The 19,318-nt window shown below is 32.9% G+C and overlaps 1 protein-coding gene across 5 annotated transcripts; it reads right to left on the bottom strand.

Annotated features, from left to right (window-relative positions):
* Positions 1-909: 909 nt before the first annotated feature.
* On the bottom strand, positions 910-14,074 carry LOC148599984 (uncharacterized). 5 transcript variants are annotated; one of them, XM_088557454.1, is made up of 4 exons: positions 13,959-14,074; positions 5,323-7,470; positions 4,726-4,847; positions 910-2,754 (listed from the first exon to the last, which is right to left on the bottom strand). In XM_088557454.1, exon 2 carries the CDS (start codon positions 7,464-7,466, stop codon positions 5,955-5,957), a length of 1,512 nt encoding a protein of 503 aa, XP_088413580.1. In that variant the 5' UTR covers positions 7,467-7,470; positions 13,959-14,074; the 3' UTR covers positions 910-2,754; positions 4,726-4,847; positions 5,323-5,954. The 5 variants fall into 5 exon arrangements, with proteins under 5 accessions (XP_088413580.1, XP_088413577.1, XP_088413582.1 ...); XM_088557451.1 differs by having other exon boundaries at positions 4,726-7,470; XM_088557456.1 differs by lacking the exon at positions 4,726-4,847.
* Between the last annotated feature and the right edge of the window lie 5,244 nt (positions 14,075-19,318).

The raw sequence follows: 19,318 nt of genomic DNA, 5'->3' as shown, positions 1-19,318 counted from the left end.
GGTTTTACAATAAACAATCATGACCAATGTTTTGATTGCATCACCTTATTATCCCGACAAACAAATTAATTAACGGTAATGATTTGTTTGTTGAGCGCTGTGACACGTTCTCAAAGTGTCATCGTATGTATTTACAATGGAAAGATGTTTGGATTTTTCAATCACAGTTCGAATCGCAACTATGTCTGCCATTACGAACTATTTTAGTTCGTCGTCACATGACAACGTACCTAAAGGTCAAAGTCTAAAAATAAGTCAACTACTACAAACAGTCGCAGTGATCGACTATTAAAGTCAAAATTTAAACCAGAGTGGTCAAAGATATTTCCATGCATATACTACATAGATGGGTATTACCACTTTGTCAGAAATAAGCATACTTGATGACTCACAGTGAAGCTTACAGGAGATGGCCAAATGCCATATAGTGTTAAGGGCATTAAGTATACCAGTAAGAACCGCTTCATACTTGATCCAAACAACAAACCTAATTGTTAAATGTGGTAGCCCATGTATGTAACAAAAGAATGTAACCAAGAGACAAAGACCAGATATAAAAAAAACAGAAAATCACCACAAAGAACATAAAGTAACTAAAATAATACACACAAAGTAACAAAAGTAAATAAACAACTCGGACGCCACTAAAAACTTGGAGCATGGACCATGTGCACCGGTAGGGTAGCAATCCTCTCCTTTTCTAGAAACACCCGCTGAATTGCTCATAAAAAGTCAAGTCCATGGTAGCCTAAAGAGGAAAGGAAAACTATGACACATTGAACAAATCAGTTTTCATGGTGCAAATGGATACATGTACATGTAAAACTGCCAATCAGAAAACATTGATCCCATAATCACTCTAACTCACAGCAAGGATATTGAATTCACCCCTGAAGGCATACAAATATAGTTTCATAAAATGTTTATTTTTCATACCAAGCCAATTACAAAAGTTATATAAAATCAATTTGAACTAGAAATAAAATTCAGAATACTTGAAAAATTCAAGAGCAATAACTTTTCTCTTAAAATAAACAAAAAACAAAAAAAACAAAAACAAAACAATTAGACAAATGATTAAAGAGTGAAATGTCTTCATAAAGTTTTTGAATTAATAATTTTGAATTGAAACTTTACATGTACTTCATACATTATCATAACTGCCATATGGACATTTGTACCGGTAAGTTATTGTCACAGCGATTTTAAGTAAGAGTCCATGCAAAGACCAGGCAGTTGGTGGCACATGACTAATTTTGTTTTCAATAAATTTTCTTCCATTTCATGTCCCAAATGTATCCTTTCTCAAAATAAACTAGTTAGTTAGATAAACTGCAATGAATGAAGAGAAATAAATTACATAGAAAGCATTGAAATTTGTTATGAAAGAAGACAACTCTATTTCATGCAAAATTTGGTTGCTTTGTTTTAACATTTTAAAGTCATTTTCTAAGCAATTTACTGTAGATTTCAAAAAAATCTCACGGACATTCAGAGGATACAAACATTGTGCCACCAACATCATATGACATAGGATCTGCCTGGGTTTTACATAGTCAGCCTCTTAAAACTTAAGGGGACGACATTTGATTCCGAAGGAAGAATGGGTTGAGATGTCAGTTTTTGATAAACAAGACCGCCTCGACTAAGCTGAAAATAAATCACCCAGATTAATTGATTATGTAAATAAATATTCTGACTGAAGCATACTTAATCAATCTGATTTATTGCAATTGAAAGGTACATGTATTAAAAAATCTGTCCTTTGAGCTCATGAAATAAATATACTGTCAATCGAAATTTTAATTTCTCCACTCTTCACAGTGGAGTCACTCATGTCCTCCACTGTGACTCCACCGAAGTAAAAACTAAGATAAAATTGCCCAATTTTAATAGTTTTCAATAATTTTTCTCTGTCCTTTACAGAAATGTTATTAAACTACATAATAAGTATTAAATATATCTTGGCATAAAGACAGGAGAAGTTACAGACAATTTTTGAAATGGTGACTCCACTCAAAACATCTCCACTATGGAGAGTGGAGAAATTAAAATTTGTGTTGACAGTAGTGTAAGTTGCCCTGCAACCTTTTGCAAATAAATATTCTGACTACTGAAAATGTGCACCCAACCCCTTTCCAGAATCAAATGATTGTCCCCTAAACTTGTCTTCCATTACAATCACAAACAAAACTTTATGTATACAAATTAATGACCTCTATTTAATAAGTGTAATAGTAATTTCAATCTTTAAACATATCATGTAAGTTCAAACAAATAACAAATAATAAAGACACAGTTTATAATACATGTATACATGTATGTACATATTTGAAAAACCCATTTTGTGCTAAGTTCACTATAAAAAATTCTTACTATACAATGTCCATCTACACAAAAAAATCAATAAACATCCAGCCTTTCATGAATTTCATCTAAAAACTCAAAAGCCACAACAGATGATTCCATGAATTGGCAAAATCTATCAAAATATATCCAGTGGTTAATAACAAAATTCAAATTGAGTGCATCCATATAGATTAATTCATATCAGACTTGTGCATCATAAACATCATGTCTCATCTTTGATGATGATGAAATTGAAATATTAGGTTTTTCATTAGCATTATGAATATCCATATCTATCATGATGAAATGTGTTGGCCTCGTCCCTAATGGGAAAATCTAAATTCACCAAGCGTGTAAAATCCACCATCCACCGGGCCTTGTCCATCTAAACAAATTAATACTGTCCTAGCCCATCAATAGAAAAAAACTCCAAATCATTCTACATGCACCATTCAAACTACATGTACATGTTATAGTCTTGTTAGTCATAAAAATACTACATGTAACTGGCATTGTTGATCACAAGCATCATTCAACATTAGATTTTCCTATTAAATTGTCAGAATTCATTAGATTTGAACTAATTATAAAATACAGGTGTAAGTGTTAACATAAGTACAATGGCGGATCCAGGGGTTCAGTGTGTAACTCCTCCTGATTTTTTTTTTTTTTTTTAATTCTTGCAATCTATGGACCTTAAGGAGCAAATAATAACCTGGCACCACTCCCCTTTTTTAAAAATTTCTCCATCCACCCCTGTTAGTGCTAAATATATATATAACAAATACACATACATACAAATACATTGTATATATCAACAACAACTGACAAAACAAAATCTGCATTTTACATGTTGTATATGTAAATCAATGAATTGGAGATATTTCTATATACAATGTATTATTGAAGTTGCAAGTACATGTAATCAATGTTGAGGGTAATTTAATGTCCTTAGTAGTATCTTTCAATTATATACAATACATGCAATTCATATTTCCAGAAAAAAGATATAGTTTGTAACAAAAGTTCAGAAATAAATCAATCTTTAAAAAAAAATCCATTTTAGTCAAAGCAATGAAGACTTGTAAGGAGATCTCATGTTGCCAAAAAAAATTCTATTAAATTAATTCAAATCATGACTAAAAAACGCTACATATACATTACATGACAGTACTTTTTATATTATTGTTTTAAAGAAAGTTATTTTTAAAGACCTACATGTACATGTAAATACTGTGTATGAATAAATCACTAATACATGTACTTAATTTTTACCACATTCATATTTTGATGTTGTACATGTATGGTGTTGGATATTTACACAAAGTAACAGAATTTTTGATTTTATAAAAATATCTTAATATGCTAATTTTTCACAGTCCTTTGCTTCAAAATTCTCAACAACTAGCCCGAATAATAGAGGACAGTATAGGATTCAACTAGCCCCGCTAAAAGCGATTTTAGTTTGTAAACAAGAAAAATCAATTTATTTAGAAACATGAAAATGCAAGTATAGACAACAAAAGGCTAAAATTATTTTCAATGATGACACATCTATACTCGAATTCACCTCCGAATTCAGCTCCGCCCGATTTCAGTTTTTTTTTTTTAATTATCTTGTAAATTACACATAAGTTCCTTAAAAAAATTGCCATTTTATTCATGTCATTCTTTACTACAACTCTCATACAATTATTTCTCGTTCTTACCTTCCAGATCGAAATATTTCCATATTTACACATGTATTTTTTCTACGAAAATTTTGCACTGAACGTATTGTTTATCTCACAATTGAAGAGCTGAAATACCAAGATTTCCTGTCATATTTCTGCTCTTTAGGTTTAGTGAAAGAAAAAACCCGAAATTATGAACATTATTACAACTGATACCCAACATCAGACTCTCACACCACATATAGTATCGAATTTGCAGGAATATGGCGGGAAATCATGGTATTTCAGCTCTTCAATTGTGAGGTAATAGGGAACATCACAAAATATCCATAGAAACAAAGATGGCGGGTAAACAATACGTTCAATAGAAAAAATAAATATGGACATATTTCTATAAATTAAAAAAAAACTGAAAACAGGCTGAGGTGAATTCGAGTATAGAGACTAGATACATGTATTTGACAATCTTGATGAAGACCAACACTGATTGATCAAAAAACATAAAATAATTTTTAAAAAATCATTTATTTTATTCTGTACTCAAATATTGTTAAGATTTTTGAAAATGAATTCCAAAAATTAAATCATGTTTCTTTTCCTTTAATCAAGTTAATTGTCATATGAAGAAATGTATGTTTATTTATGTCTGACAATTAAGAAAAAGGTAGAAATGTCTGATAAAAAATAAAACATGTTTTCTTACCTTGAAGTTGAAATTGAATTAATCTCAATAATTTGTTTATCTCAGTGATGGTTCTCCAAATATGTTCATTTTAGTTGAAGCAATGAAGACTTATAAGGATATCACATGTTGCCAAAAAAATTCTATTAAATTAAATAAATTTCATTTATTTAGAAACATGAAAATGCAAATATATACAACAAGCAAACATTATTTTCAATGATGACACATCTACATTTAGATACATGTACATGTATTTGACAATCTTGATGAAGACCAACAGTGATTGATAAAAAAATATCAATTTAATTTATTTTACACTGTACTCAATATGAAATTTCTGTACTATTTGAAAGATTTTTTAACAATAATTATCATATTTTTGTAATCTTATGGCTTTTATGCCAAGATAAAAGTAGAAAGTTCTGTCAAATATTGTAAAGATTTTTGAAAATGAATTCCCAAAATTAAATCATGTTTATTTATATCTGACAATTAAGAAAAAGGTGGAAATGTCTGATATTATTAAAATTACTTTAGAAAAACAAACCCTATATGTAAAAAATATTTAATTTTTTATGAGAATTTTGCAATGAACGTATTATTTATCCGCCATACCTATTATCTCACAATTGAAGAGCTGAAATCCCATGATTTCCCGTCATATTTCTGCTATTTACATTTAATGAAAGAAAAACCCGAAGTTCCGAATGAAAATGTTAAAACTGGTACCTAATATGAAACTCACCACATATAGTATTCAATTGGCAGGGAACCAGAAATATGGCGGGAAATCATGGTATTTCAGTACTTCAATTGTGAGATTGTAGGGAACATTTCAAAATATCGATAGATACAAGATGGCGGATAAACAATACGCTGAGTGCAAAATTCTTGTAGAAAAAATAAATATGGAAATATTTCGATCTTGGAGGTAAGAACGAGAAATATTTGTATGAAAGTTTTAGTACAGAACAACATGAATTAAATGGCAAATTTTTTAAAGGAACTTATGAGTAATTTAAAAGATAATTAAAAAAAACTGCAAACAGACCGAGGTGAATTCGAGTATACATGTAAAACAATAAAATGAATTCCAAAAATTAAATCATGTATGTTTATTTATGTCTGACAATTAAGAAAAAGGTAGAAATGTCTGATAAAAAATAAATCATGTTTTCTTACCTTGAAATTGAAATTGAATTAATCTCAATAATTTGTTTATTTCAGTGATGGTTCTCCATCAAAAGTCAATATACAGTAAATATCCTGACCACCTTATTCACATCAACAACAGTGAGATGATGGTTCACTTTATCATAATGTACACACCGAGGGCCACACAACTCATCATCTCCACTGACCACAACTTCATGTTTATCTCCATCCCTTGAAATTAGTAATAAATTATCTTTGTTATAATTACACACAAAAATATTCTGGTGTTCATCCATTGATATTCCATAAGGCCGTGACATTGTATTGTGATCCTCGAATGTAAAGATAACTCTGAGATCAGAATCTAAGACAGTAACTGTGTCGTTGTTGTAGCTAGGACAGGTATAACATATTCTGTTGCCATCTGTGTCTATATATGACTCACCACCATTAACAGTCTGGTCATCATGGAGTTTGTCTATTTTTTCTGTATCTATATTAATTTTTCGGATTCCTACCCAAGGTACACAGAAGTATAAATGTCCATCACTATGTGTAATTCCTCTGACATCACTCTTTATCTGAAGTGTTTTAATGATTTTACTCCTGTCTACATCTATGATGGAGATTGTTTTATGGCGAGGATTAGAAACAGCAACATGGTTCTCATTAATTACTGTTACATCCCATGGTCCTCCTCCATTAAATCTGACTGATGATTTGTGTTGACCATTACTGTGTAGTATGTTTACTACACCATTCTCATAATCAGCCAACACCAGGAGTCCATTAGGCAGCCTACAACAACCATAACACCAACCTTGATCTACTGTAAACTGTTGTTTAAGTGTCAGTTGTCTGGGGAATCTTGTCTTCACCTCTGCCTGACCCATGTTTGGTTTGTTTATGTCTATGGATGTTGTATTTTTTTCTTTTGATACTTTAATGTCACACAGAGTTTTTATTCCAAAAATTGTGTCGTCTGCTGTGATGTTTTCATTCATTTCTATGTCTGTATTATCCATGGCTCCTTTTTCAGATAATTTATGTAAGATTTCTTCTGATTCTTGGACTTCTCTCTCCATTTGTTTTGTTGCAATGAATGTTTCGAAATTTGATACATGGTTCTTAATGAGTTCTTCCTGTTCCAATAATTCACCAAGTTTTCTTTTATTTGATTCCAGGATTTTTGTGGTGGCTTTGATTTCATTTATATTTTCATTTACAACTGACTCTAACTCTGATAGTGTTTTGTTTTCTAGTTTCTTAATTTGATCAATAAGATTTTTTGTTTTCTTTTTCACCTCTGTTGATAGTTTTTCCTTCTTTTTCTGTAGTTTTTTCACATTTTCTTCCCTATCAATGATTGCATTCAAGACAGCTTGATGATTTGTTTTTATATTGGTCCACAAATCCTCGAAAATTGCAGATGATTTTACTTTACAGATGACATCTTCTATTTCTAAAGTGTCTTTACACTTTTTATGGGACTTCAGTCGACACTTTTGACAAATAACAGAGTCATGAGATCTACAATAATATTGATATCTTTGCTTGTGTTCTTCACAGTCGAGTTGAATTTTTTTGTCGATGAATGATGCCATTTTTCTGCAATATAAAGAGAAAACTATGAATTTTAATTTTAGTCCAGGAGACAATTCTCTTAAAATCAATTATATATAGCTTAGTATAATCACTTTTTGGGATTTGGCATTGGTTATATTTTTTTGTTTTGACAGTGGTGGTCAAAGCAAAAAAAATATCTCCAGCATCGAATCCAAAAACGGATAAAGCTTGTTACAAAATGTATTTTTTATTGCAATTTGAATGAGTTTAGACCTTTCATACAGATTAAAATCAGTTGCATACAGCTGTGCTGCGAAACGTAGCTTGGACTACTACTTCGTGATTTGGCACTGGGGATATTTTTTGTTTTGACAGTGGTGGATTCAGTTTATTACCAATTTTTTTTCGACTTTAGAATGAGTTTATATAAACCTTTCATCTTTCAACTACTCTGGACTTTTTATGAGCAACTCGGCGTGTGTTTCTAGAAAAGCAGAGGATACTTAACCTACTTTGTATGTATTATTTTAGTTTCATGTACTTCATGTTCTTCTTTTTTTTGGGGTATATATCTGTTTTCTATGTATTGTCTTTCTCACTGTATTACTTTCTTTTGATTTCTGCTAGAACCTTGGTTCCCTTGATTACTATTCATACTGTGGGTTAACCCTCATGGAGCCGAGTGGTCAAAATATGAAACCTCTTGACCCGACTTTGCAGATACGTAAATCAGTAATTTGAATTTTAGCGACAAATAGCAATATTTGACTCTTTTCTTGCTATTTGTCACTAATATTCAAACGACTGTGCATACATGTGCATTTAGCCCTTGTTTTCTGTTTCAAAAAATCCAGTTGTGATTATACACAGGTTAAACCTACTCCAGCAATGCTACAGGTTATCTGGCAAGCTATTTTCTGACTTGGTGCCATCCTAAGAGTTGGGGTATTGGGGAATGGAATTCCAACTTCTTACGCTGTAGGAGTAAGGTTTAACCTTTTCTGGAATCTCGAATTTAAGTAGTGGCATGTCTAATCCCTTTCGGGATCGGTGGTGGTAAGAACTAAAAATATCTCTTGCACCAAATCCCAAAAGGAATTGCTGTCATGTCTAAATTCGGCACAACCGTATATATCAAGTTTGAAAATCGACACAGTTATTGAGGGAAAATATGTTTGTATGACTTACAGGCATGCAACACAGGCAGGGATTTAAATTAGAGATGGCCCTGCACCTTCCAGACAGACGCGGAGTCTCTGTTTCAATGATGACGTATGTTTGCGGGTCTTACTAATTTGCGACAAGAAGTGACAAAAAGCGACAAGGAAAAACAAGTCGAATAGCGAAAAGAAATTTTTGTTTTCATTTAAACAGAGACATACAATTGTTTATTTATGTGTTTGATTTAAAGCAAAAAAAAAACAAAAAACAAAAAAAAAAAAAAGAATAGGAAGAATATTGTTTTTAAAAACAAGGAAAAGAATATTTTTCAAGTAAAAATGTGAAGATAAAAAGTTTGTTTAAAATATTAAAATATTTCCAAAATGATAGTAGCATCAGGAGAAGATTTTTTTTTCATTAAAAAAATAATAAAAAAGAAAGAGATAAATCAATAAAGTTACAGGAAAACTGACTTCAAAATATGTTATAAAGATTCAACTCTCTCATTTTTTAGAATAAGGCATATTGCTCAACTTGGTATTATTTTTGCAGTTTTCATATCTCTCTAGATAATAACCCATTTTATCATATATATTGAACTAATTTCTTCTATAACAATGCATTTTGCAATATTTTGTTTTCTTTCATTAAAGAAAACATATAAACAGCTGCGCTTTAAAGCCCATGATACGCCCGTTGCCCTTTTAACTTGTCCTAATGTTTTTAATGAATTTATATGATCAACTTGAAATACTGTGAATACCCTCCCCCAGAAAAGTAAATAAAAAATATTCAAAAAATTTTGCACTATCAAGACTATCTCAATATTAACTAAGTTTGTTGTCTTGATTTTTCACCAATACATTTCTGTTTAAATCACACTTTTCTGACAATGTTAACAAGTACCTTTTATATTTATTAGTCGATCATTAACAAATTTGTTCGTTTTAAACAATTTTCAACGAATAAAATTTCCTTTGCCGTTTCTGGCCTTTTTTAAAGAGTAAAACTTCATAACACGGAAACGTAAAATTTGACATTTATACAAATCATAAGGGAGCTTATGTCAATAGACATGCACAATTCACCAAAGTTTCAATTAAGTCGGTGAAAGCGTTTTTGCGTTATTGTCCGAAAACTTGAAAAACTCCCTTTTTAAGTAAAAAAATCATAACACGGAAACAAAAAATCTGAAATTAATAAAATTCGAAAGGAAACTTATGTCAATAGATATGAACGATTCATCAAAGTTTCATAAATTTGGTGAAAGCATTTTTGAGTTATTGTCCGATGTGTGGCCGACGGACGGACGGAAAACTGTATACCATAATAAGTCCCGTCTTTGACGGGCGTATAGAAATCACATTTTATTTGAATCATACCACTGAATGTTGAATACAAACAATTTCCTTTTTTCAATTTTTCCATTGTAATATCACATAAAACATGTTCCCATATTTTCATCAATTTGAAAGAGTAACCGAGGGAATCAAGGCTATAGCGGTAATCAAAAGAATGTAATCCAGGGACAAAGACCCGACTTGGAAAACAGACATACACAACAAAGAACATTAAGTAACTAAAATCATACATACAAAGTAACAAAAGCAAATGAGCAACTCGGACTCCACTAAAAACGTGAAGCATGAACGTCAAATCAAATCTGATATATACAGATATACAGTACTGTAGTTTCATTATGAATTGTAGTATCTAATTTGTTCAAACTGTTCATTGGTCAAGTTGAAAAACGATGTTTTTATATCTTAAATTTGTATCAGTTGACTTCCATTTTGTTTTCTAACTTTTTCTAAAAATAATTAACTCCTTTTTTTCAACAATTATCTGATTTTTTCCTATTTCACTTTATTTTGCCTTTAATTGAAATAAATCTTGTCGCTTCTCTGTATACTTTTTGACCTCTCGTCCCTACATGACACCTCATGTCACTAATTAATGAGGCCGAATTTCAGCTTCAAATTTTCAGTTCTAGAAAACTTTAACTATAAATTTCTGTATGAAACATTTTGTTACAGATTGCCAAACAATGTGATATTTATTCCCGATAATATAGCTATACTTGTCGCAGTTTATGTTAAAGCCTCCTGGCTAAATTATAATACAGTGTGTCAGAAGTACCTGTAAAGTCCGAAACGAACTCAATATAACATCTAACGAAACGAAAAACAAAATCAAAAGAAATAAAGTATAATAGAACCCATGAAGCCAGATTCATTATTTTAATAAGGAAATTGAAATATGTTCCAATAATCATTATAATCAATAGGATTTTAGGCTATGCCAATGATGGACGAAGCACTTGCACAATCGTCTTCTTCCGTCAGAATATTTCAGCTATTCATAGTTCTGGTCTTATACATTCTGCGTATATAGGTCGCTGACGTTCCGTAAATAATTACATGTGTATTGGGTATGAATGAAAAACTGTTTGAAAATAATATACGTTGTGAAGTGGCTCAGTTAAACGTACATAAGAATAATGAATAAGTTAACAATAGCCACATTTAAAAGTAAAAAAAAAAAGAACTGCATACAAATATATTCAAGTTACCTATTTATTTTTAAACGCATAATAAACCGTTTTGTTACAAAAGGGTAGCATACCCCCAAAACCATCCTGATGTTAGGATTGTTTAAAGATAATACGTCATCTATATAGATGGAAGCTCGGAGATAGCAAATAAAAATGAAACTTTGAATAGACGATGGCATGGGAATTTTGATAATGCGTTTCTCAGGAATTATGTCATTTTTTTGTCTGGTGTTATTGCTTTTTGCGATATTAATCATTCTATTTGGCTATTTCGGTCATAATTGGTGGAATTATATCACAGGGGCTTGCTCCAACTATCAAATATGCAGCCCGACTATATATTTTAAGAAATATTTGGTGGTGATACCTGTGTTTATTTATTAGGTTGTTTGCAGGGCAGTAATAAGTAATAATTGTGTTTGATTTTACTCGAGGGGGACGAGTTGAAGCGATTCACCCCAAAATCTGGAATCCCCCTTTCGTTGTTATATACTATTCAGACGGCATATTTGTTATCGTTTATGTTGATGGACTCTGGACTAGGTCCCCAGAAACTGAGCGCTTTCACGTGGCACATGGGTGTCTATGAAATAACTTGTAGAACTTAAGTCTGAACCTTATCAACAGAGAAATGTAGATAGTTGAGTGTAACACGTGTATCACGTCGATAAACAGAATTTTGACCTGAAAATTTAAAAACTGGGAATGGTCAACTAGTAGTTTGTAATTCAATTATGCATCATATTGGAGTTTTTAATGTCCATCGTAATCAGAATGGTGAATTTAAAAATAAAACGATGAGTTTAATATTAACCATTTATAACAATAAGCTTATGTTTAGTTACGTTTGAATTCGATTCCCGTACTTTCTTTTTATTCCATATTTTTGCAATACGACGATTATTTGGGGCGTAAAAACGATCGATATAAATTGATTCAGTACATGAGTACTTTGATTCTACACCATGAATCATCCCTACCATTGGCAGTGTCTGAATTCTAAGTCGATAAAATTTAAATTGAATATTTCGGATAACTGATATCCTTCCTCAGCATAAAACTCATAAAACTATATGAGCATAAAACTCACAAAACTTAACGAGCATGAAACTCACAAAGTTCAAGATCAAAACAAATTCAGAAGCTGAATCGCGTACGCTGTGGGTGATTGTACCTTTATCAAAGGCTCACATAAGCAACTGATGAGGAGCCTGAATGAAATAACAAAGAGGGTCTTTTTATTAAAGTTACAATTAACTGTGGAAAACAATTTAAAAAATATAAAAAGTCCAAATATAGTAGTACGGCGTATTGATGTATAGCAAGCAGTGCTGTACCAGCCTTAGACCAAGACCTAAAAATGAATTATTTTTTCTCGTTAATTCCATCTGGAGAAGTTGTTTGCAATTTCTTCATCCAAAAGCTTTCCCGAGATATATATGGCTTTTTCAATTTCGAGTTACGTCGCATAAAATGGCAAATTCCTTTCCAGTGCAGTAGCTTTTAAATGTTTTGGTGTGCAGCATCTGGGTACAGGTCTTACATTTCTTATCTCCACATGGTCGACACTGGCCCGTTGTATTTTGTTTGGGCTGAGATGAAATCTCTGCTCTTACTAGGGCATCTCTTAGGCTCCTAGGTCTACGGAATGCCAGGACCGGGGCCCCCGGAAGAGCTTGGAGAGCTTGGGATGTTTTTGAATGTCTTTCCAATTTGAATGCAGTAACTTCGAGTTACATACCATCCAGCCTTTGGGAAACTCTCGATTTGTTGTGACATGCATCATTAATTTGATCCTCTATCTTACATAATAACATCTAAAATGAACTATCCCGTACTACCATACATCGTGTACTAAGTTACAGCCCTAGATTAATCCTACGAGGAGGAATGACCCGGCCACCGAAAGCTATATTTTTATATAGTCTAGCTGGCCGAGTGGTCTAGGGCACTACACTTTGTGCAGGCGGTTTTGCCATAGATGTCACAGCGGTACGAGTTCGAGTGCCGCGGAGGGAACGACCAAAATTTGCCTCGCAAATTTGACAGTTCTAACATTGTTGGGAATTTTTCAGATCTTTCTATATGTTTATATATCTTCCCTGTATCAATTTGATCCGATGGAGCAGTGTAGCGAATAGAGTCGTCACGTTCTGAGACGTTTGTATAATATTGATTTGTTGTGACATGCATGATTAATTTGATCCTCTATCCTACATAATAACATCTAAAATTAACTATCCCGTACTACCATACATCATGTACGAAGTTACAGCCCTAGATTAATCCTATGAGGAGGAATGACCCGGCCACTGAAAGCTGTATTTTTATATAGCCTAGCTGGCCGAGTGATCTAGGGCGCTGAACTTAGTGCAGGCGGTGTTGCCATAGATGTCACAGCGGTACGAGTTCGAGTCCCGCGGAGGGAACGATCAAAATTTGCTTCGCAAATTTGACAGTTCTAACATTGTTGGGAATTTTTCAGACCTTTCTATACGTTTACATACCTTCCCTGTATCAATTTGATCCGATGGAGCAGTGTAGCAAATAGAGTCGTCACATTCTGACACATATATATATGAGACGTTTATGTATATATATACGTATGTTTATGTATATATATATATATATATGGATTTAATGTGTGTACATAATATGTGGCAGACCTCATTTTGTTTTGATATTTTCATAGTCTTAGTCTTAAAGTTTGACACTTGACATATTTATCAACAGTTATGAAATAATAAAGTACGGACAATATAGAAAGATGGTACAGTGAACTGAAGAAAAAGCTGAATGGAAAAGTAAATCTTACTCTTTACTGGTCAGTATTCCCAATTAGCACGAAATTAACTTATTGAACGTCAGCGAGGAAAACGCCCTGTTGGTATGGTATGGAATGTTATCTTTTTACTTCCTGGTAGAACCACCAATTATACACGATTGATTGACCTTTAAGTGGTATTATTTAAACGGTGAAATAAGTGTGAATGTTTTAATATTGTGAAATTCTTAATAGCAGAGCGTTATCGAGCACATTGTCTATTTGGTAAATTAGCCTAACTTAGTACTTTAGCCACGCTTCCTAACTCCATGTACGGAACTACTTCATTGCCAGTTGACACTATGTATATATATCAAAATCAAAGTCGTTTATATCCCATAATTTAACCATCAATTGAAAACAATTGGAAAAGGGAATAAAAAAGATGGCAAATGAGTAATTTGGGGATCAAATCATTTAAGATTTAAATTGGAAATTTGAAGACATGACTGTATCTAAACTGCTTAATCCCTTCTCTAAGGAACAAGTAAAACTTATCGGCTCCTTTTTGAAACAGTCATTAGAACTGAGGGTAGAAGAAGCATAACTTCATGTTCTACTTTACATAATTTCATATTTGCGTTTGACATTATTGTATAACTTGTTGTTGGCTTTTGTTTTTCATTATTATGTTTACACGACAATAAAAAATATTTGAATTTGAATTTGAATTTAAATACAGGTCTATTGGGGCCATGGAAGAAATTTGAAATGAGGGACTTCTCGATCGTAACTACACTACCTTATTGATAATATGGGCTTAATTAATCATATAAGGAAAATGGATAGGATGCCAAATTAAAAAGAAAACAACCCCACTTGGATGAAAAATATTAGCTCTATGCCAGCCACGTACGGTTCATCAATGAACGAAGAAGGAACCATCACACCAGTGGGCAGGCTACAGCTCTCCCAGAAACACTATAACACACAGACACAGCGAAATAGTTGCCCTATATACTCGAGGAAACAATTGCAAGAATACAGATATTCGAAATTCCGGACCTTAGATGCAGGCGCAAAAAATGCGCCTGAGTTAAAGTACTTTGGAATGATCCTTTTAAGATGGCAACCGTGGAAAAATATGTTACTGAATTAAACAAACCTAAAAATCAGTTCAGAAAGGTCCGAGTCAATGTATTTTTGATGAGTGTGTGCATGCAGGGAGTGTACATATAAGTCCCAGTGGCGGATCCAGGGGGATGATGCAGGGGGTTGGTACCCTTCCTATTAATTTGAAAATTCGTCAATTTCGTGTGAAAAATCGACAGAAAGTAGCAAATAATGTACTAGCCCCTCCCCTTTTTTAGACACACCGTCTGGCACCCCTCCTTTTCAAAGTGTTTTACTCCGCCCTTAAATCCCTGGAATCTGTAGTTATAATGAATATTCAATGAATGTTGAAATCAGTCATCTTTAATCCTCTTTTGGATTCTTTTGTTTTTTATATAGAACGCAGAGAAGTTTAGTCCAAATAATTACATGTATGTATGTTGTCTATGGAGGCTAATTCGGGTCCCTTCTAGTGAGGCATCAAAGTCAGATACACCTCTATTATTTGGAGAGTTTAGTGTGTTGAGTAGATTTTGATTAGATTAGGGGACATAACTTAGGGGCCGGAATAAATATTTTCATTTTTCAAACAAGGGGTTTTAACTGCTGGTTTTTTTTAACAGAGGGTTTTTTTATTGCTCAAATATTTTATGTGTACATATGTTAAATGAAACGGGGGTTGTTTTGTTGAGAACAGCCAATCGTAAGGATGTTTTACCAACTGAGATGAATTCCATAAAAAACCAAAAAAAAAACACTAAAAAAAACCACACACACACACAACACACAAAAATCAAAACGAAATAAAATATAAATTAAACAGACCATAACTTTATTTGCTGATGAGTTTTATATGAGTAGAGAATACATAGAGAATATAAAGAGTTGTGTCGGTTGTTTTGTCACTACAGAGTACACAGAGTTGTATAAGTAGTTCTGTCACTAAAGAATACACAGAGTTATTTCAGTAGTTCTGTCAGTACAGCATACCCTTAGTTGTGTCAGTTGTTCTGTCACTAGAGAATACACGTACAGTTGTGTAAGTTGTTCTGTCAGTAGATCATACCCTGAGTTGTGTCAGTTGTTCTGTCAGTAGAGCATACCCTGAGTTATGTCAGTTGTTCTGTCACTAGAGAATACAAAGAGTTGTGTCAGTAGTTCTGTCACTATAGAATACACACAGTTGTGTCAGTAGTTCTGTCAGTAGAGAATGCAGATTTGGGTCAGTGGTACTGTCAATAGAAAATACAGAGTTGTGTCAGTAGAGAATACACAGAGATGTGTCAGTATTCTGTTAGTAGAGAATACACTGAGTCATGTCAAAAGTTTTGTCAGTATAGATAATATATAATGATGTATTAGTTTCTCTGTATTGACAGTTATTGAAGTATACTATGCACAAATTTTTACAGTAATGGGGTCATAAATTAACCTTTTAGTTACTCTATGTTCTTTGTTGCGTATGTCTGTTTTCCATGTATGGTCTTTGTCCATGAATTACATTCTTTTGATTACCGCTATAACCTTGGTTCCCTTTATTACTCTTTGAATAGTGATACGATTTCCAAAACAGTATATGATACTTTGCTTCAAGAAAAATTCTCCACAAAAATGCAATGATACAGATGGATTATTCCGCAAAACCTTACACGTGTAAAGGATAGTAAGTTGCTTACTACAACAGAACAAATGTAATGTAGCTACTGTGTTATTCCTAGTTATGGCGGAGCTACAAAGGGTTCTATTAAAAGCAATAATTTGAACATGATTCACACAAAATTTGACCACTGATACATTTTATTATGCTCACCATTTTTTACAATTACAGAATCTGGCTAAACATAACGATTTTGGAGATATATGCGAAAAACTTCTGTCTAATTCCTATGTTCTGTGGCACAGAATTCAATAGAATTTAATGAAACATTCACATTGCTTTTTATCACATAGTGCTATTTGAACCCTCTTATATGGTTTCTGGTGAGGGGTATTTCGAGAGAGTAAAATTTGCTCACACACAGGTTTTTCAACATTTATTAATGAGTCTTTTTTTGTTAAACCACGTCTAGAAGGTTTTTATTTTATGGGGGAATTGAAAGATATATTCATGTACATAGGAATGGCAGATATGTTAATTCAGGACAAAAACGGTTGACTCAAGGTAAGACCACTGAGACCATCAATGTGGTTCTCTCAAGGTAAGACTACTGAGACCATCAAGAACGATTGACTCAAGGTTAGACCACTGAGACCACCAAGGCAGTTCTCTCAAGGTAAGACCACTGAGACCATCAAGGTGCAGTTATCTCAATGTAAGACCACTGAGACCATCAAGAATGATTGACTCAAGGTAAGACCACTGAGACCATCAAGGCATATCTCTCAAGGTAAGACCACTGTGACCATCAAGAACGATTGACTCAAGGTAAGACCACTGAAACCATCAAGAACGATTGACTCAATGTAAGACCACTGAGACCATCAAGGCATATCTCTCAAGGTAAGACCACTGTGACCATCAAGGCAGTTTTTCTTAAGGGGGAAGCTAGCGATATAATACACGTATATAAATTACAAGATGCGCAAAGATGTATACTATACTCATTTAGCCCCCTGTGGGTCCTTAATTGGCAATACAATATGTTCTGTTCTGTTGACTCGCAATGTTTCGTCATAGTTAAGTTGTTGAGACATGTGGTCAAAATATAATGAAACTATTTGTCACTTCCGTAATGGTATTAATTCAATGTGAATCTTGAAAAATTCGTAAGATCTTCTGGAAACCCTCAATTCAAAGTTATTAGAATATAATTGCATTAAAACCTATGATTTTTCAACTCTTTATACTTCTATTCCCCATACTCCATTAAAATCCCGAACCAAAAACATTGTTCATCGTTGTTACTCCAAAAAAAGACGGTATTTATTTATTTATTTATTTAATAATAATTTGAAAATTATTCGTTTGTAGAAATGTATTAAACTTTCCAAGAAGGAGGTCCATCACGTTCTCCTCACCAAATGAAATGTCGCATATAGGTACATAACAATAAATGAGCCCCGTCCATCACTGACATAGCCTACAATCATATTAATAATATCCCTTTTTCGTAGGAATCCCGGCTTGTACCCTCCTTTTCAAAGTGCATGTCTGGGTCCGCCCCTGTGTTAGGTCTGTGATGGCAGTGCTGTAAATGATATAATTGTACAATAAACATTATTACCCAAAAATATGTGACTTAAATAAGTGTAGAGACTCAGTATGCGACTTTAAATATATCTCTTGCCTCACTAGTAACGTTCAGTGACATAGACATAGAAAACTTTATTTTGATTCGGCATGATTTATAACATACAAGACTTGGTACAAGTTCCTCTTCATTATAAATGCATGTTTGACAGAATTTTTTTGTAATTAACCTCTCTGATAACACCACTACTAATTTCTGTGAACTCCCGGTTTAATTCGTAGATTTGCTATCAGAGGGATACTTGTAGCAAGTCTAATAACATACAAACATAAGCTATCACGAGTCTTTCACCGAACATAAATAACGGATACATAACATAAAAACAACTGTTCATGCACATATAAATAAATTAAAAGCACACAGTTTAGCATTATAGCATTCAAGCATAAACAATACAATTAGAAGCAAAAGTAAATGTAAGCCAAAATAAAAAAGATTTAAAAAAGCAAAGATAAAAATCTGACTATCTGCATGCACTCTGCATTCTGAGCCATTCCAGGACTGAAGCAAGCTTTTAAATTGTGAGAAGCTACTTTCTATCCTGAAAAGTTCAGACAAGCAGTTCCATAATACAGGAGCTGTATACCGAAATAAAGTTTTGCCAAAAGAAGTTCTTTCCCGTTGGATATCCAAGATATTGCTGTACGTGAAAATAATTGGATTGTTTTTTTTTACTGACCAGGTTATTGAAACAATTTGGAGATAAGTTAAGAAAGTGTGTTGTGTTACATTGGTGAGATGATTAGGGCCGTTTTGAAACTCTTTTACATTTAGCCTTTATAATAATATTAATATCACCAGAATTGAGAAAATATAAATGTGTGGCTGCTCTATGACATAGCTAATGAAAACGACAGGGTATTATCGTCCATATAGTTACAGAGTGATATAGAACCTTGTGGTACCCCTTTGCTAATGCCAGCCCAACTGCTATGAATGTTTTCGAGTTTAATTTGCTGTTTTCTAACAGTCGGTTAAGATTTTAGTCAGGAGACAGCATTTGCTAGTGGGTCTGGATATCGCACCAAAAAAACGAAATTATCCTAT

Source organism: Perna viridis, chromosome 13, assembly GCF_037379345.1.
Source record: "Perna viridis isolate PV_CMFRI_1.1 ecotype Kerala chromosome 13, ASM3737934v1, whole genome shotgun sequence".
In the NCBI taxonomy this organism is placed as follows: domain Eukaryota; kingdom Metazoa; phylum Mollusca; class Bivalvia; order Mytilida; family Mytilidae; genus Perna; species Perna viridis.
This window is presented reverse-complemented; position numbering and strand designations above follow the sequence as displayed.